Source organism: Ranitomeya imitator, chromosome 1, assembly GCF_032444005.1.
Source record: "Ranitomeya imitator isolate aRanImi1 chromosome 1, aRanImi1.pri, whole genome shotgun sequence".
Taxonomy (NCBI): Eukaryota; Metazoa; Chordata; class Amphibia; order Anura; family Dendrobatidae; genus Ranitomeya; species Ranitomeya imitator.
The window spans coordinates 361,450,262-361,463,255 of record NC_091282.1 but is presented as its reverse complement, the minus strand read 5'-3'; the positions used below and the strand labels follow the sequence as shown (position 1 = coordinate 361,463,255).

The window sequence follows — 12,994 nt, the reverse complement described above, 5'->3', positions numbered from 1 at the left end:
CACTGAAACGTTTAACCAGTTTACTTTAACATAAAGGGATTTACAACCAGTCCTGTCACCGGAGTCTGTATAGGAACTCTGAGTTACTTTGACCCTGCCGGGGTCTTCGCCTCTTATTGTACGCAGTTTCTGTGTGGCCCTGCTGCTGTATGTGAACTGGCTGCCGGCCCAATCTGTCCCCTCCGGGTCCTGGTTCGATGGGCAACCCGAGTCCTTTTATCAGCTTACCCCCTCCGGGAGTATCGCTGAACTCTGTGTCTGTTGCTGCGTCCGGCCCTAGTGAAGCTGATATCACCTCACGTTTTTCCGGTTGCTGTATTATATATAATGAATACAGCCACGGATCTGGTATCCGTCTTTGCACCTGTTCTGGGTAGTGATTAATGCTACCCGGTTCTCACAATGTCCTTTTTCTCTGTCCCTCTTCTCCTCAGGCCGGTGATTTAGGCCTGGAAACAGTCACAGGACTGTTAGAAATTCAGCTGTATGACCTCTCACTTTCAGCTCCTTAGCCCAACTGCCATTTCTTCTCTCAGACCAGAATGGATCAAGGGGAGTCTCTGGAGCTCCCCCTTCTGGCCGGAAGTGGTAGTGCAGTTTTGCTATCTTAATATTTGTATTTAGTGTCAGTAACTATTTTTGTGGCAAATACCCCTAGGGGTGCCACATTCCCCCTTAGTTAAGAACAGTACTCCGGGACTGTGGGACGATAACATTTTGAAATAACAATTAATATGTACAGAGTCTTAAAAATGAAAAGTTACAAAAACCACTCAAGGAAACAAAAATAGAGTTCTGTAAAAAGTCACTTCAAATAGCGTCTATTAATACAGTTCTATCCTTGAAGGTACTAGGAAAGGCACTGCACTTTGTGTCCAGGAATTTAGTTCCATTTTTCCAACTGAGTTATTAATATAAAGTCTAAAGAAAGTTCAAAAAGAGCAAAAAGCAAAGTTCAAAAAGCAGTCTTTCCGGAGCTTTGATTTAGTGCCTCCGGGCTGATAAAAAGTTCAAGAATATGCAAGAAGTTCATACAGACAAGTCTCTGTAGGCACTGGGCTTAAACGTTGCAGGCTGATAACAATGACTATACTACATTTTCTGTTTAACTATATACGGCATAACATATATACAATTCACATTATTAGCTTTATAGTTGGTAATCTGCATACCTGGCCGGTAATTGACCCTGGGTACTACGCTGTGATCTACGTAATAGCGGTGTCTCTTCATGTGGTGTACTACTGTCTACTGCGGATGTAGTATCTGCCCTCTCTGCTAAAGATAATTCCACGACTATGGAGTTGGCAAGTCCACCGTGAATGGGATTACTCTGATCAGGAATCTGTTCTTCCTGGCCTGGAACCTCCCGTAGTACGGGGTCAGCCTCTTCCTGTCTTGGGACTTCTGGTATTGGGTTCGGTGTTGGGTAAAAGGCCACCATGGGAACCACTACTGCACCATGGTATGTTAGTAAGGTTTTGGGAAAGTCTCCTATACAGGTGTGATACATTTCCTCTTCTTTTTCCTTTACTGGTTGAACCTGTATGGGTTGAATAACTTCTGGTTCTGGCTGGACAACGTCTGGCTCTTTCAATGCTTCCGGACATAATTTAAGATTGTCTCTTGACACTAGTACAGATGTTAAGCCTCCGTTTTTGCTAATGAGACACATTTTAGGATTATCCACTCTTGTTGGTAAAACTGTGTAGGGTACGGCTTCCCACTGATTGTCCAGTTTATTGGTTCGACGATTTCTCTTGAGCACTTGGTCACCCGGTCTTAATGGGGTCGCTAGAGCATTCTGGTTGAAAGATCGCTCTTGTCTTTCTCTAGTTTGCTGAAGGCTTCTTTCCACACTCTCTTGCACTTGGCGATACTGCTTTTGCCGTATGATATCCCAATTGGAGTCTTGAACTTCTGCGTCTGGTTTCAGAATTCCCATTTCTAGATCGATTGGTAATTGGCCGGGTCTTGCACGCATAAGGTAAGCTGGGGTGCAGTTGGTGGAGCTCACCGGGACATGATTATACAGATCCACCAAGTCAGGCAATTTCTTTGGCCATTGATTCCTTTCTGTCTCAGGTAAAGTCTTTAGTAGGTCTATTACAATATGGTTCATCTTCTCGCATAAGCCGTTTGTTTGTGGATGATAGGCCGTCGTCCGGATCTTTTTGCAACCATACATATTACAGAATTCTCTGAAGATCTCTGATTCAAAGGCTGTACCTTGGTCGGTGAGAACCTGTTCTGGATATCCATGGGGTCTACAAAAGTACATTTGGAATGCTTTGGCTGCTGTTTTTGCTGTCAGATCTTTTACGGGTACTACTACCAAGAAGCGTGAATAATGGTCCACGATGGTCAAGGCATAGACATAGCCGGACCGGCTTGGTGTCAACTTCACGTGGTCCATGGCTACAAGTTCAAGTGGTTGTTTGGTGATTATGGGCTGCAGTGGTGCTCTTTGGTTCTTTTGATCGTTTCTTCTGAGGTTGCACGGGCCACAATTTCTGCACCACTGTTCGATTGATTTTCTCATCCCGACCCAATAAAATCTTTCTCTTAGAAGTACTTCTAACTTTTTCCAACCGAAGTGACCAGCACCATTATGGTAAGCTTCGAGGACCATCTTCACATCTTGTTTAGGCACGATAATCTGCCAAACCAATTCATGTGTTTTCGGATTGGTGTACCTTCTACAGAGCTTCCCTTGATACAGGAACATTTTGCCTTTGATGCGTCTCTTCTGGGGCATCCTCATCGGGATATGCACTTTGCTCAGTTAACAATTCCTTCACCAACTTCACAGCCGGATTGCTGTCTTGGGTGTCAGCCCATCTATGGTGTGCTAACGGATTAAAATTCACCTCTTGTTGTTTCTGATAGGTACTTGACTGATGATGTTTCGCCTTGGGATGATGGAAGGCTGGTAGTTCAATTTCTTCAAGCTCCCCCGTTTCTTCTTCTACATCTCTCAAGTGTGGCATCCGGGATAGGGCGTCGGCATTTCCATTCTTGCGACCTGCTCGATACTTGATCTTGAAGTTGTAATTAGATAACCGGGCTATCCATCGCTGTTCTAACGCACCTAATTTGGCTGTGTCCAGGTGGGTCAACGGATTGTTGTCAGTATAGACAATAAATTCTGCAGCGGCCAGATAGTGTTTGAAACGTTCAGTCACAGCCCAAACTACTGCCAGTAGTTCCAATTTGAAGGAGCTATAATTTTCTGGATTTCTTTCAGTAGGCCGGAGCTTTCTACTTGTAAAGGCGATGACTTTCTCCCGACCTTCTTGCTTTTGTGACAGCACCGCTCCTAGTCCCACATTGCTGGCATCGGTGTAGAGGATGAAAGGCTGATGGTAATCTGGGTATGCCAGAACCTCCTCTCCGGTTAGTGCCTTCTTTAGTTGTTCAAAGGAGTCTTCCCTTTCGTCGTTCCACTGGAAAGGAGGGTTTCGGTTTGAAGGTTTCTTCGTCTGCCCTACCAAGGCGTCTTGCAATGGTGCTGCCAACTTGGTAAATCCTTTTATAAATCTGCGATAGTAACCCACCAATCCCAGGAATTGCCTCACTTCTTTTGCGCTGGTAGGTCTCGGCCAATCCCTTATGGCGGTTATTTTCTCGGGATCCGGTGCTACTCCCTCCGAACTCACAATGTGTCCCAGGTACTGTACCTTTGGCTTGAGAAGGTGACATTTGGATGGCTTGATTTTCATGCCATACCTGGATAAGGCTTCGAACACTTCTGCCAGGTCTTTTAAGTGTTGTTCGTAAGTCTTTGAGTAGACGATCACATCATCTAGGTACAGGAGGACGGTCTCGAAGTTCTTGTGTCCGAAGCAGCATTCCATCAGCCGCTGGAAGGTACCGGATGCATTGCAGAGTCCGAACGGCATGCGATTAAATTCACTTAGACCCATTGGTGTGGTGAATGCCGTCTTTTCCTTATCTCTCTCAGCCACAGGGACTTGCCAATACCCGCTTGTTAAGTCTAAGGTGGAAAAATAATTAGCAGATTTCAAAGCGGTCAAGGACTCTTCTATCCTAGGCAAGGGGTAGGCGTCTTTATGGGTGATGTTATTAATCTGCCGGTAGTCTACACACATTCTCATGGTTCCGTCTTTTTTTTTGACAATCACTAGAGGGGCCGCCCAGGGGCTACAGCTGTCTCTTATTACCCCGGCCTGTTTCATCTCCCTCAGCATATCTTTTGCACATTGATAGTGAGCGGGCGGTATGGGTCTATATCTTTCTTTTATTGGGGGATGGTCACCGGTGGGGATTGTGTGTTCTACCCCTTCTATCCGTCCGAAGTCCAATGGGTGTTTACTGAAGACTTGTTCATATTCCGTCACTAGCCTATACACCCCTTGTTTTTGATGGGTAGGTGTTGAATTTATGCCCACGTGTAGCTGTTGGCACCAATCCTCCATTTCTCCATCTGAGCCATTGCCTTACACCTGACAGGTTGGTTCTAAGGGCTCAATGGTTGTGATGGCATTGTTGTCAACAGTATATAGCTTTGCCACTGTAGCATACCTTGGCAAAGTGACCTATTCCTCTCCACAGTTCAAAAGTCGTACCGGCACCCATCCTCGGTGTACCTCGACTATCCCTCGTGCTGTGAGTATAGTGGGCCTGCTGTCGGTGTACACTGGTTCTGTTAATGCTTGATAATCTCGTCCCTTAGTACCAATGGCTGCTCTACACCATACCAGCATTTCTGTTTTTGGTGGGATCACAATAGACGTTGGATCACTTACCCTCACACTGCCGATTTCTCCACCTGCAACTTCTACCTGTTGCCTTAACATCAATACTTTTATTTCCCTCCGGAGAACTCTCTGCTGGCAGGATTGGGCAGTTTCAGCAATTTGCTGTAAGACAGAAATGACTTCGGAAAAGCAGTTCTCTAACACATTCATTCCTATCAATACAGTTGGTTCACAGTTCCGCCGGTCAACATCAACAACAATTATACCCTGTTTCTTCAATTCTACTTTACCAATCTTTATGGTCATCTCCCTGAAACCTAGTTTCGGTACCAACTTACCATTACTGGCCCATATATCTAGTTCAACATCAGAGGGCCCTTTATCAATATCTGCATCAGCCCAGTACCTCTTATAAAGGATATACGGTATAGATGAAATCTGGGAACCTGTGTCCAGCAAAGCGTTGAGGGGCATTCCGTCCAGCACGATAGGGATAATGGGTCGTCCTCCGATGTACCTGTCGTGCCAGGGTGTTGGGCCTTGAAAGTTCATTCCTGCGAAGCGGCCCGCATTCCCAGGGGATTCCTGTTTAAATCACAATCTCGTGCAAAGTGGCCTGGCTGCTGGCAACGGCGGCAAATGGGCTGTCCATCCGGTTGGTAGCGGTCGCAGGGTCGTCCTCTCCATGTCGGGTATCTCCGGGGTCTCATCCATGGAACATCTTCTCTACGGTTTGCCAACTCCATCTTGGGTCCTCTCATCTCCTGCATGGTTTTAGCCATTGAAGCAACAACATCAGTTAAAGAGTCAAGCTTTTGTTGAAGAGCCTCATTAGTACTGGGCCCCAGGGGCTTAGCAATGGCCCCGGACATAGCTGATGTTACTGGCACTCCCTGTTGTTGAGGAGCCTCTGCCATGGGTTGCGCAGGCTCCTGATCCCGAGGTGCCTCTGCCAGCTGGAGACGTATAGCGCTCTCCTTTAATTGGGCAAATCTCAATTCAGGGTTCTTAAAAACAAGCATGCTCACATGCCCCCGGTGAGAAGGGGTGTAGAGTCCCTCAATAAATTGATCTCTTAGCAGTTTATCTGCTCCGGTGTTAAAAATGGGTTCAGCCAGTGTAAGTGATTTAAGGGCTTCCTGCAGGTTTAAGGCAAAGTCTCTCACGCCCTCATTAACTTTTTGTTTGCAATTAAAGAATCGTACTTTAGCTTTGCTGCTGGCAGTGGTTTCAAATGTAGCTTTTAATCCAGCAAATATGCGTTCAACAGTGCCTTTCAGATCAGCTGCCCATGCTGTGACTTCTCGCTTAGCATGGCCACTTAACTGCATCATCAGGAGACTAACACGCTGAACTTCACCCACGGGGAACATGTCAAAATGGGCCAGCATTTTTTCTCTGAAATCGTCAAGGGTATTAGGCTCACCTTCATACATTGGAAGCCATGGGCCACCCGGGGTATATGGCATCATCACCGGCATGATGGGCGCCACTCCTTGCACCGCTGCGCTACCGGACTCTCTATCGACACTCTGTCTTTCAGCTGCATTAGCGTCGCCGGGTGCTGCGGCGTCTCCGTGCTGCGACATACTGTGCCCCCTGTGCGACATACTGTGACGCGTGCGTCGTTTTTTGCCGAAATCGGACGCAAGAAAAATGCAACTTGTAGCGTTTTCTTGCGTCCGACGCTAGCGTCTAAAACGACGCACGTGTCGGAAAACGCGTGCAAAAAGACGCACGCGTCCCCTATGTTAAACATAGGGGCGCGTCGCCGCTGCGTCGCCGCTGCGTCGCCGACGCAACAGCGACGCACATTAGCGTAACGCTAATGTGAACGTAGCCTTAGTTAATCCGGACCCTTCCGGTCCTCCGCTTCCGTCGGGATAGTGTAGATTCGTTCCGCTGTGCAGCAGGATCGGTTTTCCCCTTTCTCTGACGTCAGAGCGCTCAGCTTGGTGCCGCCCACAATGACACGCCCCCTGCTGCTCCCGCCCGCCGCACGCTCTGTAATGGTGGATTCTGAAGTTTTTCAGTCAGACTGGGGTTCAGGTAATGGCGTAGCTCAATTAACAGTCTCGTGCCTAACGGTTATGAGGTGATTACCTCAGGGAATGGCGGCCATCTTTACTCCATTATAACCAATGGGGAAAAGTCACTTTCAATAGTTTTCAATGGGGAATGGATTTTTCTTTAATAAAGTCAATTTTCAAGATTTTTCATCCAAGTTTTCACAGTTTTGGGCTCCAATCACGGCACACAATACCCGGTATACGGGCTGGCTAGATCCTGTTCGTGACGCCAATTGTGACGCCCAGGAGACCGGGATACCCAGCACCGGACCAATGGGGTCTGTCTCTTAAGGGGGATGTCACGGGTGGCTTGACCCGGTGCTGGAGCCTCAGGCAATGCACAGTGTAAGGGGTATCGTGAGGGAGCAGGCACTTACTTGATCAGCAGCAGGTTCTCCCAGCGGCGATGATCCCGATCCTGGATATTGGCTATTGTCCAAATGAAAGACTGAGGCACTGAAACGTTTAACCAGTTTACTTTAACATAAAGGGATTTACAACCAGTCCTGTCACCGGAGTCTGTATAGGAACTCTGAGTTACTTTGACCCTGCCGGGGTCTTCGCCTCTTATTGTACGCAGTTTCTGTGTGGCCCTGCTGCTGTATGTGAACTGGCTGCCGGCCCAATCTGTCCCCTCCGGGTCCTGGTTCGATGGGCAACCCGAGTCCTTTTATCAGCTTACCCCCTCCGGGAGTATCGCTGAACTCTGTGTCTGTTGCTGCGTCCGGCCCTAGTGAAGCTGATATCACCTCACGTTTTTCCGGTTGCTGTATTATATATAATGAATACAGCCACGGATCCGGTATCCGTCTTTGCACCTGTTCTGGGTAGTGATTAATGCTACCCGGTTCTCACAATGTCCTTTTTCTCTGTCCCTCTTCTCCTCAGGCCGGTGATTTAGGCCTGGAAACAGTCACAGGACTGTTAGAAATTCAGCTGTATGACCTCTCACTTTCAGCTCCTTAGCCCAACTGCCATTTCTTCTCTCAGACCAGAATGGATCAAGGGGAGTCTCTGGAGCTCCCCCTTCTGGCCGGAAGTGGTAGTGCAGTTTTGCTATCTTAATATTTGTATTTAGTGTCAGTAACTATTTTTGTGGCAAATACCCCTAGGGGTGCCACACCAGCATGCAGCAAGTTTAGTTAGGTGGAGGTTCTTTAGGTGGCATCTCTAGAACTTGGCATCTGGGATGCAAACCCAGGATTCCTGGACAACCTCCACTATCATTTTTTTGTTAACCACCCACCCCCATTCACACTTAAAAGTCACTTTAGACCCACAGGCCACAGACTATAAGATACTAGAAACCTTGCACAGGCCCTCAAGATGAAATGATAGTGATGCCTATATGTAGCCATTTTGAAGGTATTATTTGTTCTGCATACAGTGGTCTCACGTCTATGTGAATTACTGTATTATTCATAGATAAACTGTTATAAATATGTGATTGCTTATGGGACAAACTAATGTGAATCAAGTCTGACATTTAAAACCCCACAATGCTGATTTTCAGTATAATGTAACATCCAGGGCCTATGCACAGAAGATGTGATGCAGATAGACGTCCTTCCATAACTTTGCTATCTTTGTTATAATGTTTTGAGTGGGGGGGGGGGGAGTGTTAGACATATGCCTAGAGCAGCTCCTCTCTGTGTTTTTAGGTCCTTGCATTACCCCTAATGTAATACACAAAAGTGTCTTTGACATGCTATTCTTTAACCATTGCCAGTGTTTCCACTTTATCAGAACAGTCTTCTCACCAGAGAGAGACATGTTATTTATATCTGTGACCACACTGTACGTCAACTTCCTTTCTCATTTTTTCATTGCAGTCACATCACATCATTCTGTATTGTTCTGTAGAAACCTATGAACTAATAAAGACGGACATTCACATGTTAACAGAGTTATTCTTCTGGAGATGTGTTATTGGAGTTTGTGGCTCTTTCTTTGTACAGAAATAGTAGAGATTCAGCCATCAAAGCAAACATAATGAACACAACAAACCTCCAAAAGGGCTGATCCGAGCTCTCCTATTACAATGCTATCTGCTTTGTGCTGGGTTTTGGAGTAGATCATTTACCCTACATCAAATTACCTAACTTTGAGTGAAGTGAATAGATTTCCCAAAATGCAAATTTTAAAAACAATGGCACAAAAAAAGTGTTGTTCCTAAGACCTAAATCAACTTCCATTGTGCCAGGTTTTGCCACCTTATCTAACTTTACATGACCCTTGGACAGGGTCGGATTTAGAGAAAGTGGGGCCCTGGGCAAAAGTTTAAAGTAGTGTCCTAAATACTAACATATTTCATCATCACACTCAAACATTTCGAGTTCACCCTGTTAAATGAGCACAATCGACAATATTGAAGTCATTCGGTGCTTGTTTCCTGGCCTCTTTACATCGGTTGATAAGGAATGATGGGCACAGAATCATCACTAATTGATCAATCTGTCCCCTTACAGTATCATTTCATCAGCAGCACATCTACAGTTTACACCCGATGACGTGCTGCTAAGAACAATGATTTTCTTTCCGCCATGAACAATCCAATCACTCGATGAATGAGCAGCATTTTGCTCGTTCGTTGGATCATTGCAAACATGTTTACACCTATGAACTCTTGTCTGTGCAGTCTGGATTTAAAAATGGATGCTATATTGGACGTTGGTAAATTCTATTCCCTTAGGGTGCGCTCCTTGTTTTTAGATTGTTTTAATTTTATGTCTATGTCATTCTTTTGTGATCATTTCGTTGTCACCAGATTTATATAAAATATGATTATGTTTCACTTACCTTGATGTACTGGGACTTTTATGGTCGGTTTTCCTTTTTCTCTTTTTCTCATGCACGTTATAAAGTTGTGGTGATGTGACATCAGGATGTGCACTGCTACCTTACGATAAGCAAATTGGCCAGTACTTGCAGCTGGAACTAAGCCCGTACTCTGCATACATGCGTCCGGCAATGTCATGACATCAGTACATGCTTTTCAAACTTACGCCAAGCACTCCAGGCACAGGAACATCCTAAGCCTAGTTGCACTTGGAAGTCTCTGTCTAGCATGAATATGCCCAGAGTTTGATCACTCATCTACATTAAAAAGAGGAGCCGAGGACCATATAGGGAGCAGTGGAGGTGACCGGTGATGTGAGTATTGGTTGAGTTTTTTAATACATCTTATTTTATTATGCTCTGGGATCTCCTAGGACCCCAAAGCATAATATGGGACAGCCAGTAGGCAATTAATCAAATTTCCCGTAAAATCCAACTAATTTGGGGAATTTTAATCTTGCCGGATCCTCTCAAGTCAATTGTAAATATTCTCTAAAGGTTTTTACTCACCTATAATAATTCCTGTTACATAGAACAATTTTCTGGAAAAATCCATTTAGGCTAAAATATAAAATATATATATATATATATATAATAGTAACCATTATATAAATTATGCACTTGATGTTATATGCTATTTTACCACATATTTCGTAAATTATATATTTATTAGGTATTAGTACAGTATATTCAGAATATGATATATCACGTAAATCATAAATAGTGCGCTGCTGAATATGAAAGGAAAAAAATAAAGTCTTGTCACGGTCAGTCACAAATTTGATATCTCAAATTTTTGGGGCTGATTTATTAAAGCTTTTGTCTTTGTATGCTAATGCATAATTCTAGTGCAACTGGAGGCTGTGCTAAAATTATGCGACTTTTGGTATTCTCACGCTATTTTTACCCAGCTCCAACAAAGTGGACAAAACTTGGTCAGAATGCGGGCAAGGCAACCGCCGCTCCTCAATTCATGACGATCTCTGGCATTTGCTAAGCCTTAAATATTACTCCAGCAATGTCTGGGGTACGATTATTGGAGAGTTGCACACAGAGGTGAACACCACTCTTCCTTCACTTCTGATTCATGGATAAGCGTATACCTATTCATGAATCCGGATATTTTAACTCCAGCATATCTCCTTATCAAACTCATCTCCTTGTCGTCTTGATGTATGGGGTCCTTTGTGTGGACAGGGTAAAGGATGAAAAAATATAGCCAATAATCTAGAATGTAGAAATCAGCATTTAGAAAGCAGTTATGATTTGCTGGTAATTAGGCTAAAAAAATGTATTAAAAGTGAAATGAAAAGTGTCTTTATTATAATCTTACTATGGGGTTAGTAATAGGGGCGTCTTATAGACACCTCTCCATTACTAACCTCTGGACTTGGTGTCAGTGGCCATAACCTTCTCAGTCTCAGAATACCAGCCCCCAGCTGTTTGCTCTAGCTTGGCTGGTTGTCAAAAATGAGGAGAACCCCACTGTTTTTTTTTAAACAGCATTTAGAAAAATGGCGTGAGAACCCCTCTATTTCTGATAACCAGCAATATAAAGCTTACAGCTGGGGGTTGCAGCCCACAGCTGTCAGCTTTACATGCACTTGTTATCAAAAATAGAGGGAAACCCACTACATTTTTTTTTGCACAGGCACCAGCTTATCACAGATTCATAATTATACACTGCCAGTTAACTGACACTGAATACTAAATTGTTCTGCAGACTTATATTGGTGACAATTTAAGGGTAGGTACACATGACCGATTTCTGCACATCCAAAAAAAAGTCCAATTATTCTGATCAGACTTTGAACAGAGTTTGATCAGAATGACATTGATTCTTGCACGTGGAGAGAAAAAAAGTTTCTTAATCTTATCCATTCTGTAAATCAGTGAAAATCGGAACGCACTCGGAGTGCAGTCCAATGCTTTTCACGACCCATAGACATGCATTGCCGATTTTGATCTGACACTTGGATCCAAATCAAGACATGTTTCCAATTTTTCTGTGGATCATTCTGTCTGAAGAAAAAAATTGGACATGTGCACAGCACCATATAATATCATAGCTAAGATTGCTGTCCATCAAAACCATGGATAGCACTCATACGAGAAAATCGGTAATGTGCACAAGTCCTAATTTTAAAGCACAGAAAAATAGTATAACGATACAGCATGAGGAATATACCATCTTATACAGGAGACCGTGTACTGCTATCATGTCAATAAGTTTATAAATATGGAAACTGCGTATTTGACTTAAAATTGGGGTTGAGTGTGTTGGAATATATAGTATATAGCCACTGTGTCAATTTCTAAATGTGTATCACTCTGCCAGCTAACTAGACATTATAGCAATAACCAGAAGAAACAATAAAGAGGACACATGAAACTTAGTATTTTTTCAAAGAATAGGAAAAACACAATATAGCACAACCTAATTAAAATATTCAAAAGGGCATAAAGAGCAAATCAAGTGATACATATTTACAAAACATATATATTCATTTTTGTTTCTCACCTTTTCACGAATGGTGTTCTTAGTACTGTTCTGCTCTTAGTGTTAATGCTCACACTGTACAGACAAGTACAAATGTACAGTATATTCTACTAGTGTCCACTTCCTGGTGAAAATTGCATTACTTACTACCATTTACAAAACTGCCAGATATGAGAAGTGAGTACAGGGTTCTTTAAAGAAACAGGCACACAGCTATTGCAAATGTGCACCGGCTTTTACAGAATTTGAGTGCATACTATAAAACACAGCTGTCATGTTCCTAAGTTGCTGCTTCTAGTGAACATAGAAGAGTATAAAAGAGGAGTGGGGTAGAAAAGGAGCTTTGTCCTTGAACATTTATTTCATTTTCATTTTTCTTACAACCTCTCTTCCAAACATTATTTGTTAGCAAGAACAAGGGGCCAATATGACTGTAAAAAAAAAGATCTCTTCTATTTTTTTTAGTTATTGCCCCGTATTCACATGTAAAGCGCCATGGAATAAATGGCGCTTTAAAAATGTATAATAATAATAATAATAATAATAATAGTTATTAGATGATAAGAGTATAAAGCCATCTTCCTGCACCCAGGGCCGGCGTTAGGGGCAGGCAGACCAGGCAGCTGCCTGGGGCCCCCACTCCCTCAGGGGCCCCCAGCTAGCGGCAAGTCACGCAGCCGCTATGGGGCCCCTGTGAGGCAGCGCCGATTCCCCGCCGCATTGAACTATACCGGCGTCTGCCGGTACAGTTCAAAGCAATGATGGAGGAGAGAGCGTCACCTGACGCTCCCTCTCCCATCATTCCCCGCTCTGCCTCTGACACAGCGGGTGCACGCGCACTCACTGTGACCCAGGCAGTGCAGCGA

General features: G+C 44.1%; 1 protein-coding gene across 1 annotated transcript in view; it reads right to left on the bottom strand.

The window, feature by feature from the left end:
• LOC138672790 (uncharacterized) overlaps positions 1-12,195 on the bottom strand; it is a 67,277-nt gene extending 55,082 nt beyond the window's left edge. Inside the window, exons 1-2 of the mRNA XM_069761161.1 lie at positions 12,150-12,195; positions 10,139-10,189 (exon numbers count right to left, since the gene is read on the bottom strand). Coding sequence (XP_069617262.1) covers positions 10,139-10,184 — 46 coding nt within the window. The 5' untranslated portion in view covers positions 10,185-10,189; positions 12,150-12,195. The remainder of the gene's footprint in view (positions 1-10,138; positions 10,190-12,149) is intronic.
• Between the last annotated feature and the right edge of the window lie 799 nt (positions 12,196-12,994).